General features: G+C 43.1%; 1 protein-coding gene across 1 annotated transcript in view; it reads right to left on the bottom strand.

Moving 5' to 3' along the window:
- Nucleotides 1-20,895, bottom strand: part of ZC3HAV1 (zinc finger CCCH-type containing, antiviral 1) — a 51,046-nt gene extending 30,151 nt beyond the window's left edge. Inside the window, exon 1 of the mRNA XM_070369198.1 lies at nt 20,176-20,895. Coding sequence (XP_070225299.1) covers nt 20,176-20,483 — 308 coding nt within the window. The 5' untranslated portion in view covers nt 20,484-20,895. The remainder of the gene's footprint in view (nt 1-20,175) is intronic.
- Between the last annotated feature and the right edge of the window lie 973 nt (nt 20,896-21,868).

The following is a 21,868-nucleotide window of genomic DNA, read 5'->3' as shown; positions in this document are numbered from 1 at the left end:
ATGTTTTCATCAGACAAACATAACTTGACAATTACCAATGTTCCCTTTAACGAATGTCTTCTACTTCTTAACTTATATACGTACATTCCCTATAATATCATCACCATCCTCAGATTTATGGTTTTAATAGTTGCTAATGTGATGGGATCTTAATATTTTCCAGTTTGTACAACCATTATCAAATTGTCAGGTGGTTAGGTAATGGACAGATATTCACTATACCACCTTTATAAACCTTTCCTCTTTCACATTATTTTCTTGAGATTTATTTGAGAGTATTGCCTATGTGGTTTGTGTTTCATTTTGATCTCCTGCTCTGCAGAAAACATATTAGTAAACCTAGAGAGTGTGTCTCTTTCCCTCCAAACACATTAATATAGAGTTTTATCACTTTTGCTACTTAACTAAGAAATAGATTCATGCTTTTAATTTGCACTTTATTAGCAAGACTGAAATATTCCAAATGTAGGTTTGATGCTCATACTTCCTCTTATACTATTTGTTCATATCTTTTAACTGTTTATAATTTATAATTGTTCTTTATATTTTAATACTAATCTTTACCAGCCTTGTTTATTTCAAATAGTTTTGCACTTTTCCCTTTTTATCAAGAACTTATTAAGCTTTCTATTGCTCAATTTTTATGCAATCAGATCCTTCCAATTCACCACTTGTAATTTAGCCACTGTTTAATACTTGAGAAATTAATTCCTCCACCACAGCTGGGTAACTATAATATATCATTTTGTTTCACTTTTAAAAAAGATATTTTCAACTTTAAAATATCTGGAGCTTATTTTGAAAACCAGCTTCAGAGGAGGACAGAAGTGCTTTATATCTTTTCTCAGTAATGTCTATTGAATAGGATTTCTTTCTTACTATTTTGTTGTCCAGAACTATTGTTTGTTAACTTTTTAGTAAATTTAGAATGCAGGGAATCCTTATTATGTTTTTATCAATCTACTATTCTGCTTTGCATCTGATACCATACAATATAAATGTCCTTTGTACCACATTTTAAATGTTAACAGAATAATCTAGCCTATTATTGGTTCATTTCTTTTCAAAAATTTCCTTAATGTGCTTAACTATTATTTTCTCTATAGAAACTGTATTATTGTTTTGTCAATTTCCACAAAATATCATATGGAAACTAATTTGTGTTAACTCCATACATTAGATTATATATTATGTCATCTTACTATTTTAAATCTTCTGATTCTAGGACCAAAAAAATCTCTTCATTTATTCAAGTCTTATTCTATTTTTCTTACTGAGAATTAAAATCTTTCTTTTCATAGTTCTCTTTCATTTCCCAAATATTAAACATAAATCAGTTGTCACCATTGTTTTTCACTGTCACTGTAAACAGAAATGCAACTGACTGCAAAATTATCTTATTGAAATTGACAGTGATTTTTGTAATGTAAACACCTACATAAAAGTTATTCTCTAAGAATTGGTGTTTGAAAGTCACTATTCAAATGCCACTATCTGTGTGTAGGGCATTTCTGAAACACTCTGGCATTGCTTTTGGATCTAGCTCTAGGAACCCCAAAAGAAAAGTCAGAATCAACAACCATGGCAGCCACCGCCCGAGCCCTTAAAACCCAGCCAGCCCTCCCACACTTCCTGCCTCATGTAAAAGTCAAGGGCAGGTGGTCAGGCTCTGTTGACAGCGTGTATCCCAGCCATTTTCTAGGGCGTGCACTCTCCTGGTTTTCTTCACCAGGAGTCCTGGCTTTTAGTGTGTTTCTGGCACTCCCTGATAAAGCTGACATCAGCTCTCTGCTTGCTCTTGGGGTTTGTGGTTTCAGATAACTGCTCCCCCACAGCCCCCACTCCCCAGAGCCCTCAGCGGCTAGGCAAAACTACACCTTATCTCTTTCCCAACCATCACGGGAGGGGGGCATCTATGAAGAGATTCTACAGCAGGAAGGGGCCCAGCCTCCACCCCAAAGCAGGAAACCCCTCCAGTACAGCTTTTACCAGACATGTGTGAGCCTCCCTACCTCTCTAGACCTCTCACTCCCCTGGGCATTGCCACTAATGACCCTCTCAATCCAGAGCAGAAAATGAGCTCACTGAAACACCCCACCGCTAGGCAGCTTCTACCCTCCAGCTCAGAGATATCGGACAGCGGGTAGGTGGGAGGAATTAAGAACCTTTCTTTCCTTTGAGCTTCAGTCCAGATGTTATGGTCACAGTGCCAAGACAATCGTACTTCACCTATGGCCGAATTAAGGTCATACTTGAAGATCCAGCTCCTCTCCAGATTCCAGCAACATACAGCCTTGGTCTTACCTGTCTTGCACCTACTCTGCCCTTGCCAAGGGGCAGTGGGGCACTTCCAAGGTCCTGGAAGTCAGTATTTCCTCTAAAGAACTAAAGGCAGCCAGGCAAGCCTATGGAGAAGCCCTTTGCCTGGAGCCCCAAGAGTCTGGGCTTTCCCAGCCCACCTAAGACACTCATGCCCATAGGAGGAGCCCATCCAGCACACATGGTGCTGGCTGGGTCCTTGATGCTGCCTGTCTGAGGGCCCAGATCACTCTTCATTTCTCATCTCCATCCTCAGGCAAACTATTCATTCCTCTAGATTCTATAATCCTCACCTTGAACCCAGCTTCAGTCAGCAACATGTCATATCTAGCCTTGGGTTCTGACCTGCAGCTCCATCCCTGGGAGGCCCTGATCTGTTTTCCCACATTTCCTAGACTTTTCCAAGCTTCTTAGAAGATTTATCTCCACCCTAATTTCAAAAAAGTGGGGCAGTTCTCACTCACTTATCTGGGGAGTAACTAAGACCAAGGACTTCCCAGGTGGCACTGGGAAGTGGTAAAGAACCTGCTTGCCAGTCCCGGAGACATAAGAGACTCGGGTTTGATGCCTGGGTTGGGAAGATCCCCAGCATTCCCCAGCGTTCTTGCCTGGAGAATCCCATGGACAGAGAAGTCTGTGGGCTACAGTCCACAGAGTCAGACACAAATGAAATGACTTAGTGGGCACCCCACTCCAGTACTCTTGCCTGGAAAATCCCAGGGACGGCGGAGCCTGGTGGGCTGCCGTCTATGGGGTTGCACAGAGTCGGACACGACTGAAGCGACTTAGCAGCCGTAGCAGCCCATATGCATGCAAGTAAGACCAGAAGTACGGACACTAACACTTATCACATATTTTCTAAGTGACAGGTACTGGATCTGTTTGTTATTTATAGCCTATGAGGAAATATTTTACTTTTTATTTTGGAAAACTGAGGCTAGGTAACATGAGAAATAAAAGGTGACTCATATAAGAGGAAAAGCTCATCACTGAACCCAGAACTCAAGAAAATTAAAAACACAATCTGGAAAAATAAAAACAAACAGGACTGAAAATTTTCCAAACCAAAAAGAAAAAAAAAGAAAGCCATGCTAGATTATCCCAGTTACTGTTCCCTTGTTGCTGTTATTGTTTAGTAGCTAAGTTGTGTCCAGTTCTTTGCAACCCCATGGACTGTAGCCCACCAGGCTCTTCTGTCCACGGGAGGCAAGAATACTGGAGTAGATTGCCATTTCTTTCTCCAGGAGATCTTCTCCAGGGATCGAACCTGGGTCTCTTGCATTGCAAGCAGATTCTTTACCATCTGAGCTACCAAGGAAGAATATGGTGTAGGAGGGACACAATAAATGATAGAAACTGTTTCTTGGGACTTCCCTGGCAGTGCAGTGGTTAAGACTCCATGCTTCCACTGCAGGGGGCACAGGTTCAATTCCTGGTTGGAAAACTAAGATCCTGCATACATGGCAGAGAGGCCAAAAGAAAAAATGAAACTATTTCAGGCTTCCCAGGTGGTGCCATTTGGTGAAGAATCTTCTTGCCAATGCAGGAGACTCAACAGGCGAGGGTTTGCTCCCTGGGTCAGGAATATCCCCTGGAATAGGAAACGGCAACGCGCTCCAGTATTCTTGCCTGAGAAATCCCATGGACAAAGGAGCCTGGTGGGCTACAGTCCATGGGGTTGCAGAGTCAGACACAACTGAGCAAGCCCACTTATGCTAGTCTATTTTCTATGGCAGTTCCCAGATCCATAAAGGCTATGTCTAGTACTTCATCAAGCAAACATGAACATTTAATAAATTATTTTTTTAAAAAGAAAAGAAACTGTTTCTCATGATTGGCATTGAGGAGACAAGTTCAGCAGCTGACTGATTCAACCTTTAGCCCAACCTGTTATGGTCAGGGCTTGATGGAGGTCATGTTTAGGTTTAAGATGCAGAAGCTTCCTTCTCACTTTCTTCTGATCACTCTGTCTCAGTTCCAGGTCCCTAATACTGGCTATGAGGCTTTAGCCAGGAAACGGTGTGAAAATCTCCCAAGGCCTCTTGGGGTTCTCAAAACCAGTGGTTCTCAAAGTGAAGTCCCCCGATCAGCATCACCTAGGAGGTTGTCAGAAACGCAAATTCTCAGGCCCTGTCCCAGACCTACAGAGTGAGTCTCAACTTTCTAGCTCACATCAGAATGGTTGAGAAGGTTTGTTAGAGCACAGATTGCTAGACACCACCCCCAGAGTCCCTGATCAGGAGGTCTGGGATGAGGGCTGAGCGTACATTTCTCACAAGCTCCTAGGTGATGCTAATGCTGCTGGACCAAAGGGCACACCTGGATAAGCATGTTCAAGGTGACCTTCTCGTGACTCACAGCCATGGGACTCCCCACCTCCCAGCACAGAAAAGAGCTCACCCTTATAAGCCCTTATGAGCTGCCCAGGGGGAGACAAGCGTTTGCAGAAGGCTGCCTGCCCTTGGAGCAGATAAACTTCAAAGAGCATGAGTTGGGACAGGAAATGATAACTTTGCTAAAAAGAGTGAAGATGGCCTTGGGAGAGGCAAGAAGGTCTCTCAGGAATCTCAAGCCAAAAGCCTAAAAACAAATGATCTTTTCATTCTTTTCTTCCAGCCACTGAATGAAAGGTTATTTTAACCCTGGCAGGAAGTGCTCCCCAACCACAGATGAGGTCTAGCCTGCAGAGAGGTTCTCATCCCTGGCTACACATAATAACCAACTGGGCAGTGCTGAGAAATACCTAAGCCTGGCCACACCCTCAGAGACGGTTATTTAATTTGACAGGAGGTGGGACCGCAGATGATTTCAGTGTGCAGTCAGGCTGGGAGTTGCTGGTTGGGCCTGTTGGATGAAATTCTAAGCTAGGTTCCTGAACTAGATATTCACACGTGTGAGCTTTGGCACTTCGCAAGTCAATAAACATAGGGTCAACCCTGGGCTCCACAACCAGACCAACGAGAAAACGATAACCTTAGGGAGAGTCTTGGTTTTAGTTTATTTTTATTTTTTAAAATAATTTTATTTCTCTCTCTCTCGCTCTCTCTCTCTTTTTTTCGCCTGTGCTAGGTCTTCATTACTGCAAGCGCGTTTCTCTAGTTGCGGTATGCAGAAGCCACTCTCTAGTTGTGGGGGATTCTTTATGCGGTGGCTTCTCTTGTTGTGAAGCAGTGTGAATCAGCCATATGCATATCCTTCTTGAGCCGCCCTCCCATGCCACTCCTGTAAGTCATCAGAGCCCTGAGCTGCGCTCACTGTGTTACGCAGCAGCTCCCCACTATCTATCGAATTTGCACGTGGTGGTGTATAGATGTCAGTGCTTCTCTCAATCCATCCCACTCTCTCCCTCTCCCACTGTCTCCACACATCCATTCTCTAGAGAGTCTTGTTTTTCAAGAGTTGTTTGTATCAAAACACCTCTTCCTTTCACCTGCTCTGCTCCCCAACACCTCATGGGGGGAGGGTGGACAGAATCAAAGAGCTAGTCAGTTTGTGTAGAATACAGGAAATAGCTCACCACAATGCCAGCCAAGCGAGAAAGAAACCAAGACCTGTGAAAGATAAAAATCTAGAGAACATTAGTCTGCAGTATAAAGTGGCGTCAATCAAACCAACCCTGAAAAATATCCAAGTCATGAGACTCCTATTCTCTATACGACTGTACCTCATGTTTGAGATTCGACTGCCAGTTACTAGAGGCAGGAATGATTCACCAAATCTGGAACCCCTAGTAAGATGGGGGAAAACCAGAGTAGACCAGCGGAGAACACAGGAGCAGTCTAAGGTACAGTGTGCGGGAAGGGAAAGGGTGGAGCCGAAGAAACTGGTCTGCTTTAACCACAACTGTGTTACCCAGAGTATACCGGCTGCAAAGAAGAGGCGCCCCCTGACTGCTGACTGTGGTGAGCCGCAGGTGCAGTTGGCCAAGGTTCCCAGAATGGGAGAGGTGCAGGGCGGAGGAGCTGACTGTAATCTATGACTGTACCAAAAGCAAGGCGAACTGTACAGGTGCCACAACACTGTAGACAACTCCCCAGGTTGACCTATTTCTCTGGTCCTTTTAACTAGGGGGGTTCTCAAACCCTACTGCCCATGAGAACCACCCATGGCCTTTTTTTAAAAAATAATTTTATTCATTTATTTTGGCTGTGCTGGGTCTTGGTTGCTGTGCAGGCTTTTCTCTAGCTGCGGAGAACAGGGGCTGCTCTCTAGTTGAGGGGCGAGAGCTTCTCGTTACTGTGGCTTCTTCTGTAGTAAAGCACAGGCTCTAGGGCGCGGGCTCAATAGTTGCAGTGCACAAGCTTAGTTGCTCCAAGGCATGTGGGATCTTCCCGGACTGGGAATCGAACACCTGTCCCCTGCATTGGCAAGGCAGTTTCTTTACCACTGAGCCACCAGGGAAGCCCCACCCATGGCCTTTTAAAAAACCCCAATGCCCAAGTCATACCCTATACCAATTAAATCAGAACGTCCAGGGGTAGGATCTGGGCACCAGCATCTTTAAAAGATTCCTCAAGTGATTCCAATGTGCAGCGAAAGTTTGGCATCATTGCCCTAAGTCCACATCAGGACAGAGAAAAAGCATAGCAAGTGAAGACAGTGAAGAGCAGGAAGTCCTATGTAGCATGTGGGATCTTAGTTCCCTGACCTGGGATCAAACCGGCCCCCCCTTGCAGAGGAAGCCTGGAGTCCTAAACACTGGACCACCAGGTAAGTCCTTGGTCTGAAACACATTAAAATTTTTTCTCAGTGAGGAAGCATTCAAAGATCATGAATGAGGTCTCCACTTTCTTCTCCCAAACCGAGTCCATCTTTCGTGCCCCAATTTGGTTAAATTGATTTCTCATTGGACTTGAGAGCTGAAGTTCTTCTTTTATTCCTTTTCTAAAACCATCTTGGGACCTTGCCAATTCTAAAGTAGTCTGTAGGTAAAGATCACTGATTCTTTGTCACTCCATGGACTGTAGCTTGCCAGGCTCTTCTGTCCATGGGATTCCCCAGGCAAAAATACTGGAATAGATAGCCATTCCCTTCCCCAGGAGATCTTCCCAACCCAGGGATCGAACCCAGGACTCCCGAATTGCAGGTGGATTCTTTACCATCTGACCTACCAGAGAAGCCCAAAGGTCACAGATACTAGTTTGGAATAAATGTGGTCAGGAGCAGTAATCAATTTAGAACCTTTTTATGTAAACAAATCTATACTTACCTTAAACGTTTAATTCTGCCACCTCTACATTGAGTAAAAAGCAGAAAATATTTTGTTATCAGATATATTTTTTGGTCACTTATTTAAAATTTCAGGAAGACTCCACAGGCAGAGCACAATTAGTAATAAAGGGAACTTCCAGGGAGATTCCTCCTGGGTATATACCCTCACAAAAGACATGTAACATGCAGAAGTAAATGGCAAACTTTGAAGACATTATGCTAAGTGAAAGAAGCCAGATACAATAGGAAAAATAATGTATGTTTCCATTTACAGGAAACTTCCAAAACAGCCAAATCCATGCAAACAGAATGTGGATTAGAGGTTACCAGAGGCTGTGGAGAGGAAAAAATGAGGTGTGCCCATGGATGGGTGTGGGGTTTCTTTTTGGGATTATGAAAATGTTCTGGAACCAGAAAGTGGAGATGGTTGCACAACATCGTGAATGTACTTATTGCCATTGAACTGTACAGTTTACCATAAAAAATAAAATACAATAAAAGCAATTACAGGCAAAAATATATTGCTAAGAGGACAGAAAAAGAACAACGTAAATAAGAAACAACTGCCAAGAATCAGACACCACATAAGACAAACTTAAAAAACAAGCATTAGGCCATAGCAATATTTTTCTTGGATCTGTCCCTTGAAGCAAAGGGAATAAATGCAAAAAGAAACAAATGGGACCTAATTAAACTGAAAAGATTTTGCACGGCAAAGGAAACCATCGACAAAATGAAAAGACAACCTACTGAACAGGAGAGAATATTTGCAAACACTATGACCAACAAGGGATTAATAGCCAACGTATATAATATCCAACACATATAAACAGCTCATACAACTCAACATCAAAACAAAATCAAACAATTTAAAAATGGGCAGAACTGAATAGACATTTTTCCAAAGAGGAAATACAGGTAGCCAACAAACACATGAAAAAATTCTCAGCATCACTAATTATCAGGGAAATGCAAATCAAAATCACAATGAGATAGCACTTCACACCTGTCAGAATGGTTATCATCAAAAAGAACACAAATAACAAATGTTGGCAAGGATGTGGAGAAAATGGAACCCTCATACACTGTTGGTGGGAATGTACATTGGTGCAACCATCGTGGAGAAGCGTATGGAGGTCTCTCAGAAAACTAAAAATAAAAACTACAACATGATCCATTAATTCCACTACTGGGTATATATCCGAAAAAAGCAAAACCATCAATTTAAAAGGATACATACCCAACATTCATAGAAGCATTATTTACAATTGCCAAGTTATGGACGAAACCAAAGTAGGCATCAACAGACAGATAAAGAAGATGTAGTATACTTTGGAATACCACAATGGAACACTGCTCAGCCATAAAAAAGAACAAAATTTTGCCATTTGCAGAAACACAGAAGGACTTGGAGGACTTTACACTAAGTGAAATAAGTCAGACAGAGAAAGAAAAGTACTGTATGATATCACATATATATGAATCTAAAAAAATACAACAAACAGTGAGTATAACAAAAAGAAGCAGATTCACAGATATAGAGAGAACAAACCAGTGGGGGTTTGGGAGGAGAAATGTAGCAGTAGGAGATACAAACTATTAGGTGTAAGATAGGCTCAAGGATATATTGTACAAAATGGGGAACAGGGTCAATATTTTGTAATAACTATAAATGGAAAGAAACTTTTAAAAATTGCATAAAACTTTTAAAAACGAAATTTTAAAACAAGCAGTATGACTTCAAAGTACTAGAGACTAACAATATATAAACAGTATATAAACTAACAATATATAAACAATAAATTTATATAAACAATATATAAACTAACAATATATAAAATATATTTATATAATATTATATAAATACTATTATTATATCAGATCAGATCAGATCAGTCGCTCAGTCGTGTCCGACTCTTTGCGACCCCATGAATCGCAGCACGCCAGGCCTCCCTGTCCATCACCAACTCCCGGAGTTCACTCAGACTCATGTCCATCAAGTCAGTGATGCCATCCAGCCATCACATCCTCTGTCGTCCCCTTCTCCTCCTGCCCACAATCCCTCCCAGCATCAGAGTCTTTTCCAATGAGTCAACTCTTCGCATGAGGTGGCCAAAGTACTGGAGTTTCAGCTTTAGCATCATTCCTTCCAAAGAACACCCAGGGCTGATCTCCTTCAGAATGGACCGGTTGGATCTCTTTGCAGTCCAAGGGACTCTCAAGAGTCTTCTCCAGCACCACAGTTCAAAAGCATCAATTCTTCGGCACTCAGCTTTCTTCACAGTCCGACTCTCACATCCATACATGACCACAGGAAAAACCATAGCCTTGACTAGACGGACCTTTGTTGGCAAAGTAATGTCTCTGCTTTTGAATATGCTATCTAGGTTGGTCATAACTTTCCTTCCAAGGAGTAAGCGTCTTTTAATTCCATGGCTGCAGTCACCATCTGCAGTGATTTTGGAGCCCAGAAAAATAAAGTCTGACACTGTTTCCACTGTTTCCCCATCTATTTCCCATGGAGTGATGGGACTGGATGCCATGATCTTTGTTTTCTGAATGTTGAGCTTTAAGCCAACTTTTTCACTTTCCACTTTCACCTTCATCAAGAGGCTTTTTAGTTCCTCTTCACTTTCTGCCATAAGGGTGGTGTCATCTGCATATCTGAGGTTATTGATATTTCTCCCAGCAGTCTTGATTCCAGCTTGTGTTTCTTCCAGTCCAGCGTTTCTCATGATGTACTCTGCATGCTGCTGCTAAGTTGCTTCAGTCGTGTCCGACTCTGTGCGACCCCATAGACAGCAGCCCACCAGGCCCCGCCGTCCCTGGGATTCTCCAGGCAAGAACACTGGAGTGGGTTGCTAGTACTCTGCATATAAGTTAAATAAGCTGGGTGACAATATACAGCCTTGACATACTCATTTTCCTATTTTGAATCAGTCTGTTGTTCCATGTCCAGTTCTAACTGTTGCTTCCTGACCTGCATACAAATTTCTCAAGAGGCAGATCAGGTGGTCTGGTATTCCCATCTCTTGAAGAATTTTCCACAGTTTATTGTGATCCACACAGTCAAAGGCTTTGGCATAGTCAATAAAGCAGAAATAGATGTTTTTCTGGAACTCTCTTGCTTTTTCCATGATCCAGTGGATGTTGGCAATTTGATCTCTGGTTCATCTGCCTTTTCTAAAACCAGCTTGAACATCTGGAAGTTCATGGTTCACGTATTGCTGAAGCCTGGCTTGGAGAATTTTAAGCATTACTTTACTAGTGTGTGAGATGAGTGCAATCGTGCGGTAGTTTGGGCATTCTTTGGCATTGCCTTTCTTTGGGATTGGAATGAAAACTGACCTTTTCCAGTCCTGTGGCCACTGCTGAGTGTTCCAAATTTGCTGGCATATTGAGTGCAGCACTTTCACAGCATCATCTTTCAGGATTTGAAATAGCTCAGCTGGAATTCCATCACCTCCACTAGCTTTGTTTGTAGTGATGCTTTCTAAGGCCCACTTGACTTCACATTCCAGGATATCTGGCTCTAGGTCAGTGATCACACCATCGTGATTATCTGGGTCGTGAAGATCTTTTTTGTACAGTTCTTCTGTGTATTCTTGCCATCTCTTCTTAATATCTTCTGCTTCTGTTAGTTCCATACCATTTCTGTCCTTTATCGAGCCCATTTTTGCATGAAATGTTCCTTTGGTATCTCTGATTTTCTTGAAGAGATCCCTAGTCTTTCCCATTCTGTTGTTTTCCTCTATTTCTTTGCATTGACCGCTGAAGAAGGCTTTCTTATCTCTCCTTGCTATCCTTTGGAACTCTGCATTCAGATGCTTGTATCTTTCCTTTTCTCTTTTGCTTTTCACTTCTCTTCTTTTCACAGCTATTTGTAAGGCCTCCCCAGACAGCCATTTTGCTTTTTTGCATTTCTTTTCCATGGGGATGGTCTTGATCCCTGTCGCCTGTACAATGTCACGAACCTCAGTCCATAGTTCATCAGGCACTCTGTCTATCAGATCTAGGCCCTTAAATCTATTTCTCACTTCCACTGTATAATCATAAGGGATTTGATTTAGGTCATACCTGAATGGTCTAGTGGTTTTCCCTTCTTTCTTCAATTTAAGTCTGAATTTGGCAATAAGGAGTTCATGGTCTGAGCCACAGTCAGCTCCTGGCCTTGTTTTTGCTGACTGTATAGAGCTTCTCCATCTTTGGCTGCAAAGAATATAATCAATCTGATTTTGGTGTTGACGATCTGGTGATGTCCATGTATAGAGTCTTCTCTTGTGTTGTTGGAAGAGGGTGTTTGTTATGACCAGTGCATTTTCTTGGCAAAACTCTATTAGTCTTTGCCCTGCTTCATTCCATATTCCAAGGCCAAATTTGCCTGTTACTCCAGGTGTTTCTTGACTTCCTACTTTTGCATTCCAGTCCCCTATAATGAAAAGGACGTCTTTTTTGGGTGTTAGTTCTAAAAAATCTTGTAGGTCTTCATAGAACCGTTCAACTTCAGCTTCTTCAGCGTTACTGGTTGGGGCATAGACTTGGATTACGGTGATATTGAATGGTTTGCCTTGGAAACGAACAGAGATCATTCTGTTGTTTTTGAGATTGCATCCAAGTACTGCATTTTGGACTCTTTTCATAGCCATGATGGCTGCTCCATTTCTTCTGAGGGATTCCTGCCCGCAGTAGTAGATATAATGGTCATCTGAGTTAAAATCACCCATTCCAGTCCATTTCAGTTCGCTGATTCCTAGAATGTCAACATTCACTCTTGCCATCTCTTGTTTGACCACTTCCAATTTGCCTTGATTCATGGACCTGACATTCCAGGTTCCTATGCAATATTGCTCTTTACAGCATCGGACCTTGCTTCTATCACCAGTCACATCCACAGCTGGGTATTCTTTTTGCTTTGGCTCCATCCCTTCATTCTTTCTGGAGTTATTTCTCCACTGATCTCCAGTAGCATACTGGGCACCTACTGACCTGGGGAGTAGGTCTTTATATATTATTATATAATAATATATAAACTAATAATATTGAAACCATAATGAGGTGCAACTTCTCATTCCTTGTATTGGCACAATTTGTAAAAGGCTGATGGCATCAATTGGCAAGGATGTGAAACAAAGGGATGCTCATATTTTCCTGGTGGGACTAAAACTTGGTGTGCACACCTGGAGGTTTGGTATTGGCCCCTAAAACTTAAGCATGGGAATTCTGCTACTAGATACCTAGGTAACTCTTCCATGTATACACAAAGGAAGATATTCTAAATTATTAGTTTATAATAACAAAAAACTGAAAACAACCTATATTTTAATAACAAGAAAACTGATACAAAAATCGGGTACATTCGTACCAAAGAAAGCAATTGCTTATACAAGAAAGAACTAGAGCAGTCCCTCTCTTAAAATGATGGGGTGTGGAGGCCCGTGTTGTTGTTTAGTTGCTAAGTCGTGTCTGACTCTTTTGTGACCCCTCAGACTGTAGCCTGCCAGGTTCCTAGGTCCACAGGATTTCCCAGGTAACAATCCTGGAGTGGATTGCCATTTCCTTCTCCAGGGAATCTTTCCAATCCAGGACTCAAGTACCTAAACACTTAGAAGTAATTAATCAAGCTAAGAAATGGTTCAATAAAATATGTTCTCTCTTCCTATCTTGACAAACGCACTATTATAATGACCTGGAAGGCCAAGTTCAAATTTAGAACTCTCAGACTCCTTTGAGTGCTGTGATAGAATATATTAACAGGAAAATGAAGAAAGTCAGCCCTGGCTCCCACCTCCAGCCCATCACTTCTCCTCTCCCCATCAGGCTCTGTCCCACGTTGCTAGTGCCATCAGACAGAGGCGATGAACATGCCAGCCTGTACATCCAAATTCCTTCCGCATGTCAGAAGACCCAGGGAAGAGGCCCACTCAGGCCCTGGAAACGGGCTTGGGAATTCTAGGGTTCTGGGAACCCACAGCATAGTCTAGAACGATGAGGGGGAGGGGGAGGGCCCCAGAGGGAGGCCACACGGTCCAGATGAGCACGATTCCTTAACTCCACAGACTCCTCAAAAGGTGAGTGGGTATACACTTGGGCTAGAACTAGGACCATACAGCAGAGGGCACAGGGCAGAAATTTGTCTTGCCTAGGCCACAGGGTGGTATAGAAACAGGGCTTTGTTAGCAGGAGTGAATCTCAAACATTAAGCTGTGCAAACAAGACGAAATAAAGCAAATATTTGTATACCCAATCACTGATGTAACTATAGCCTTGAAAACAGGCAAAACAATCCTCAATATTGCTTAGAAATAAATACATGTGTAGAAAGATAATAAACATGTGGGAAAAAATAAATATCAAACACAGAACCGTGTTGTGGGATTGTAAACTGGTATGGCCATTATGGAAAACAGAATGAAGTTCCTCAAAAAATTAAAAATAGAACAACATGTGATCCAGCGATCTCACTGCTGGGTGTATATCCAAAGGAAATGAAATCAGTATCCTGAAGAAATATCTGCACTCCCAAGTTGATCGCTGCATTATTCACAATAGCCAAGACATGGAGACAACCTGAGTGTGCATCTGCAGATGCGTGGATAAAGAAAATGTGGTTTAGATGTATAAAATGAAACATTATTAAATCATAAAAACAAGAAAACTGCCATTTGTGACATGTGTGAACCTAAAAGACCTTCTGCTAGATGAAATAAGCCAGACACAGAAAGACAAAAACTGCATGATCTCACTTACACACGGAATCTAAGCAAGTCACACACATCAAATATGGGAGTGAAATGGTAGCTGCCAGGGATTTGAGCGCGGGAGGAGGGACGTTGGTCAAAGGGTACAAACTTTCACCTATAAGATGAAGAAGTTCTGGATCTCTAAGGTACAGCTTGGTGACCATAGTTGATAATAAATATCGTATACTTGAGACTTGCTAAGAGAGTTGTTACTAAAAGTTCTCATCATTTAAAAAAATGGGGGTAAATAGGACTTCCCTGGTGGCCTCAGTGGCTAAGACTTCCCACTCCCAACTTGCAGGGCCCTGGTTTAATCCCTGGTCAAGGAACTAGATCCCTCATGCCACAACTAAGAGTCCGCATGTCACGATGAAGATCTAAGATCCACGTGCTGCAACTAAGACCCCAGCGCAGCCAAATGAATAAATAAACAAACTTTTTTAAAATGGGGGGTAAACAGATGAGGTGATAAATAGGTTAATCAGCTTGACTGAGGGAATCACTACACAATGTATACATATGACTAAAATACTACATTGTAGATCCTAAATATGCACAATGTTTATTAGTCAATCGTACTTAAAGCTGTTCTGTTTACCACCAGTTATCACCTGTAAAATGGGGGAGATAATGAAAGATGATGCCATCCAACCATCTCATGGCATCACTGACTCGATGGAGATGAGTTTGAGCAAGCTCCGGAAGTTGGTGATGGACAGAGAAGCCCGGTGTGCTGCAGTCCACGGGGTCGCCAAGAGTCAGACACGACTGAGCGACTGGACTGAACTGATCAAAGGTGAGAATTCTGGGGCTTTTAACTGGTAATATTTTATTTCTGAAGCTGATTTGTGGGTACACAGATTTTCACTGTATGTATATAGTGTCATAAGCAAATAAATAACACATATTAAAAATTTTCATAAGAAAATAATTTTATAAAATTAAAACAATGAGATACGATTGTATACCCTTCAGATTAGCACAAATACAGTCTGGGCAGCAGTTCAGTCCCTAGTCAGGGAACTAAGATCTCACATGCTGCGAGGTGCCATCAAAAAGTTAAAAAGAAAAGAGAAAAAGAATTCCCTGGCGGTCCAGCAGTTAAGACTCTGCGCTGCCACTGCAGAGGTTGCAGGTTCAATGTCTGGTCAGGGAACTAAGATCTCACATGCTGCATGGTGCAGTCAAAAAGTTAAAAGGAAAAGAAAAGAAAAAATCTGATAATACCAAGTGCTAATTGTCTATAAAATCAGGAAAGTGAGACTACCAAACATGAAAAATGTAAACTGGCCCCATGGTTCAGATGGTGAAGAATCTACCTGCAATGCAGGAGACCCAGGTTTGATCTCTGGGTCAGAAAGATTCCCCTGAAGATGGGAATGGCAACCCACTCCAGTACTCTTGCCTGGGAAATTTCCTGGACTGTGGAGCCTGGTGGGCTACAGTCCATGGGGTCACAAAGAGTCAGACATGACCCAACAACTAACACTTTCAAGGTAAAAGTACTTTCATTACATTGATTTGTCAGAATCTGCAAAAGGTGAAGCAAACACTGAACCCAGCAATTCCATTTCCTAATGGATTTCTGTGGTGACTCAGACAGTAAAGAATCTGCCAGACATGCAGGAGACCTGGGTTCAATCCCTGGGTTGGTAAGATTCCCTGGAGGAGGGCATGGCTACCCACTCCAGTATCCTTGTCTGAAAAATCCCATGGACAGAGGAGCCTGGTGGGCCACAGCCCATGGGGTCGTGAAGAGTCAGGCACGACTGAGCAACTAAGTACAGCATAGCACAATGATATACCTTGGAGAAGCTTTTGCCATGTGCACCAAGAGAAAAGTATCCTTTTGGCAGCATGCTTCTTTGTAGCAAAAAATTAGAAATATTCTAAATGTCCATTATTGTGGGAATAGATACAAATCATTTGATGAAATGCTATACAGCTGTTAAGAGGAATAAACTAGATCCGTGTAACGGCATGAATCGATCTTCAAAACATAACACTGAGTAAAAATTCTAAAACACATAAAGCAACACTACATTTTGTCTATGAATAAAAACATAGATGAGAGGAAATTTTAAAATCATGGACACACACCAAAATCATTGTTTCTGGGTAAAGAGGTAAATAAGATGAAGCGAAAAAAACAATAACCTTAGGCATGTTATGGTTTTCATCTTATTTTAAAATAAAAGAAGCAAAAATAAAAAATGTAAATATTTATTCTGAGAGGTGAATTATAAGCTTATTATACTATATATTGTTTTATATAGTGTAGCTTTTGCAATATCCTCAGGATATATAGACTCTGATGCTTGTTATACTATTCTTTGCATTTTTTTAAATTTATGAAATAATCGATTCATTCTCTTCCTATCTACCCACCCCCACCCAAAGTTTCAATTACGCAAACAGGAAAGTCATACAAACAGGAAGAGCCCAGAGGATACACCCACAGCAGCAGAAACCGCAAAGCTAGTTGAAGGCACTCAGTCTGCTTTAAACAGTTAAACAGAAAACATGCTTACAAAAAAATATCTTGAACCTGAATTAATGAAAGATCACACTTCCTACAGCTACCTGACAATGCCAGTAGCTAAGTTAAGTCCTACAGGGGACTGCCCTGGTCCAATGACTCTGTGCTCCCAGTACAGGGGGCCTGGGTTTGGTCCTTGGTCAGGGAACTAAGATCCTGAAATCCACAACTAAGACCCACTACAGTCAAGTAAATAAACAAATATTTTTTAAAAAAGAAGAAGTTGTGTACATCTGGGTTCAACACTAACTTTGTCAGCTATCTGCTATGTGACCTTTGGTAAAATTTTAAACAGCTCTAGGCCTGAGTTTCCTTACATCAAACTGAAACTGAAACTGAAGCTGAAGCAAGCCCTGTCATCAACTAAAATGTCTACCTAAAAGCAACTTAAAAGATCAGAACTGCAGAATTTATAGGAGAAATCCAATCTATAAATAATAGTAATACAGAGGAAATTTTATAAGCCCAGCAAAAGGCAAACAGTCCTCATGCAAACAGAGAACAGTTACTGAACTGAATATTAATCTCAACCTGGGCATCGATTGGTCAACAGAGCCCATCACCCTGTAATCCACAAAGAAAACCCTTAGACTCCCATGTGTCAAACCCATCTTTTAGAAGATGAGGTTTTATAAGTTGCTAAGAAAGGGAGAATATTTTAAAACATACTTGGGGAAAAATATATTTTCTAGACTTTGAGGCAAAAGAAAAAGAATTCTTCCAATGGTCCTTATTATGAGGACATGATTTACATTAATAGATTAATCCTCAAACTCAAAAGTGATATATAAACAATTTTAAAATATGACTAGACCAATAAACTTAAGAAATAAGACTTTATCACTCAACTGAAAAAAAGAAAAAAGACTGATGAATTCTCCAGAAAATCCACCCAAACTTGCATAAACTAAATTATTCCTACAGACCATATTATTCATATAGAACATATTATTCCCCCTTTAAAATATAGAAAAGTGCAGGTCAACTACCCAATTTGTGAACTTAAAACAGTTTTGATGTTTCAAACAACAAAGAATGATAATTATAAAGCAACAAACTAAAGTTTCTAAATGTACTGTGTGTGATAAAACTAAGTTTCTAAGTATATTAGATATATTGCAACATATTAAAACAATTATGGATTATGTCTGCACAGGTTTTATTCCCTGTAAATGCAAGTCTGAATATATGGCAGCAGAGAAATTTGAAAACCGACTGGATATTATATGATATTAAAATTATAATTGTAAAAAAAGTGATCATTGCACTGCAGTTATATTAATAGAGTCCTTCATCTTTGGAGATACTATTTACAAAGCAACTAAACTCTGGCATTTGGCTTAAAATAACACATTGGTGTTGGGAATGGGGATGGAAAGGGGAGAATAAATGAGCCAAGACTGGCCTTACTTTGAAAACTGTTGAAACTATGGGTACATAGGGGTTCATCATTCTCTCTTCTCTACTTTAGCGTATGTTGAAAATACTCATAGTAAAAAAAAAAATGTAAAGACAAGAAGCCTATGTATTTAAAACTAAAAGCCAGCACTAACTGGTGAAGAATTTTTTATAACAGAACAGAAAAGATCACAAAGCCTTTCATCCCCGTTGTTATTTGGTAGAGCACTAGAATGTTCCTTCCTTTTTTTTTTTTTTTTTCTGTCTTACTCTCCACCCTGTTACTCCTTCCTGGTTTCATCTGTTGCTGATTTAGATGACTTCTTCCAAACTCATACCTTCCTAAAACTCAGAAACAGACTTTCAAATTGTTGCCTCGCAACATAATAAATATTTCTTTTTAATAACAACGGAGCATATTTTGAAAACTTTGCTCTAAACGAATATTTAAAAAATCGCCTCATCTAATCTCATCCATTTACAACCTGTCTTGTATGTTTTATCACACGAATATTGGGAGTGAGAAATCTAAAGTTCTTGGTGAATATGTGCAGGCTAAAAAGTTTGAAGACCACCATTTTGGACACTAAGACACCACTGGAGGAAGTGTGACAAGTGCTACATCAAGAAAAACAATAGAGCAGAAGTACATACAGATAGGAAAGATGGGGAGAAGGACTGTGGTCAGAGAAAATCATTCACTGATTCAACAAGACATTCATTTAGAAGTGAGACTGAAAAGTAGGAAATAGGGAAGGCTCAGGAGTGCTCAATGAAAGGACTTACTGATTAATGATTAAGGTAATGTGAAGAAGGAAGAAGAGGTTGAGAGGAGTGTCAGAAACTCTGCCCTGGGGAAAAGAAAATGGGTTTGATTCATTGGCAGGATATTTAGACGCAGATACTTCTCAGACACCTGGAGATGAAGAACCTAGAGCCTTTGCCCGTGGAAGTATACAAGGAAGCCATCTTTGTAAATGTGACAACTGAATCCAGTGGAGTCGGGGCTTTCGGGGAGAGAAGTGGAAGACAGGCCAATCAAAAAGGTTAACCCAAACGTTGGGGCACACCTATATTTCAGGAGACGAAACAAGTGGAAACACAGAAGCGGCTGCCTGGGAGACACTGCAGCACTGTCTCAAAGTGGTCCCAAGAGTGGTTTGGTCAAAGGGTGGTTGGCCAAAGGTGCAGGCCACCCTGGCGACCACGAGGAAGGATCTCTGAGCGGACCATCGTTGGTAACCTTGGATAGGACCCTTCTGGTCCGGTGGAGCGGTCTAGAGGCAGATATCAGAAAAGGGATAATAAGAGGGGTGAGAGAGGCGTCTAGGAATGGAGGGCCAAGCAGAGCCCGGCAGGCGCAGCGATAGAGACAGATCCCGGGGCCCAGGCGCGCCTGGGGGTCTGGGAAGACCACACAAAAACCCCTAGCGGGTAAGGTAGCCGAGAGGGAGAGACTCAAGCTTCCAGAGAGTGGAGGCATTTTCGGTCGTTCCCAAACCTGCCTCTAAACCCTCTAGAACCTGGAATGCCCAAAAGAAATTTATTCTTACGAGAAAAGCGAAAGTGTTAGTTGCTCAGTGGTGTCCGACTCTTTGCAACTCCATGGACTGTAGCCCCCCCAGGCTCCTCTGGCAAGAGTACTGGAGTGGGTTGCCATGCCCTCCTCCAGGGGATCTTCCCGACCCAGGGATCGAACCCGGTTTTCCGCATTGCAGACAGAGCCTTATGGAAGTGGGGAGCTCATCGTAGTCTTCACCGGGGCAATAGTGCCCTAGCCATATTGGAGGAAAGGTCCGACGGCGCTGGAGGGGAGGAAACCTCCAAGAGAAGAAGCGCGCCGCGAGAAGCAAGGTAGAGGCATAGAGCGCGCGGTCCCAGCTAGGGCGCGCCCCTCCCAGAGCAGCAGCCGCGGTCCTCCCAGAGCCGGGACCGGGGGGAGCCGCCCCTCCCGCTCAGGGCACTCACCGCTCCGACTGCGAATAGTGGCACCGGCCCAGCAGGTTGAGCTTACAGAGGTGCAGGTTCCCGCAGGGTTTGTTGCAGTACTTGCGACGGCAGACCCGGGCTCGAGTGGTGGCTACCACGGACCGGGTGACCCCTTCCTTGCCGCCCATCTCCAACACCACGAAGCGGTCGGGCCCGGCCTCCTCCAGCACCTCGCAGAGCTGCTCCTCGGAGAGCTGCATCTCGTGGAGCAGCTCTTCCAGGGCCATGCGCCCCCCGTGGGCGCACAGGATCTTGGTGATGAAGCAGCACACCCCGGGGTCCGCCATGGCGCGCTTCACTGGCCTGACCTCCGCGCGGGACTCGGCTGCTGGGAGAATCGAAACTTACTAGAGTCCCTGGGGCGGGGGGCGGGCGCCGCGCGGGCTGGGCGCGCCCGGGGCCAGCGAGCGAGCGTGCGCTGTCCGCCGCCCGTTAGCCGAGCCTGGCGGTTTCGGTTTCAGAAAAGCTCGTGTCGAGAGGCCAGATCTCACCGACCCCGGTCCCTGCGTCAGAGCAAAAGCAGATCGCGACGGCCACCTCGTGCAAAGAGAGCGAACGAGTGCGGGCTTGTCTGCGGGCGACCGTGGAGACCACCGGACGGCTGCCCCCTCGTCTCCAGTCTTCTGGAGGGTCAGGTTCCCCAGATGGGCGCCGAGAGTCTTCTTCGGAAAGAAGAGAAACTAAAAGGGGAAGGAAAAAAAAAAAAAGACCTCTGGGCTCCGGCAGAGCTTTTATAAGCCAGACGAAGCGGCGAATGACGCGAGTCTTGGGAGCCCTCTTGAGGAGCCCTCTGTTCTCTACCCCACCCATCCCCGGAAAGAACGGACCCAAGAGAGCGCCTGCTCTGAGCCCCGCGCCCTGCCCCCGATATTAGTTGTTGTTTGTTGTTCAGTCGCTCAGTCCGACTCTTTGTGACCGCAAGGACTGCAGCCCGCCAGGCTTCCCTGTCCTTCACCATCTCCTGGAGTTTACCCAAACTCATGTCCATGGAGTCAGTGATGCCATCCAACCATATCGTCCTCTGTCGCCCCTTTCTCCTCCTGCCCTATCTTTCTCAGCATCAGGGTCTTTCCCAGTGATTGAGCTCTTCACATCAGGTGGCCAGAGTATTGGAGCTTCAGCTTAGGCATCAGTAATCTTCACAGCTCCACGAGTTAGATAATATTATCCTCACTCTCCTCCAGGAAGTAATCTGAGCAAACAGCCGACAAGCTGGAGCCTGAATACTACCCAAGGTTTCCCAAATCTGGCGCCCAGACTCCAGGTCGAGGTCCGCCTGGCCAGGACCGCTGGGTAGTGTCTCCCTCAGCATCCGACCTTCTCCAAGAACAATCATTATTGCTCTCTCTTTTTCACCTTCTTTTAAGCTCTTTGAAGAACCACTTCTTGACACATTCTTGCCTGTCTATAACCATTAACAGAGGTGCCCCAGACACAGCTTAATTTCTGATGGCAATTAGTCACAGTCGGGCATGCTTAGACAGATCCCAGGACTTCATCTAGATTTCCTGTCTTTGAATATTTGGACACGATCTTTTCCCCTTTGGTGGGGACTCCCTTAAGCCTGTAGAGTTGGTATAAAAGAAAAAAGTGAAAGTGAAAGTTGCTCAGTCTGTCTGACTCTTGGGGACTCCATGGACTGTAGCCCACCGGGCTCGTTTGTCCATGTAAT

The sequence above is a fragment of the Bos mutus genome, chromosome 4 (genome assembly GCF_027580195.1).
Source record: "Bos mutus isolate GX-2022 chromosome 4, NWIPB_WYAK_1.1, whole genome shotgun sequence".
NCBI lineage: Eukaryota > Metazoa > Chordata > Mammalia > Artiodactyla > Bovidae > Bos > Bos mutus.
Note: the sequence above shows the minus strand (reverse complement) of the source record. Positions and strands in the feature narration are given on the sequence as shown.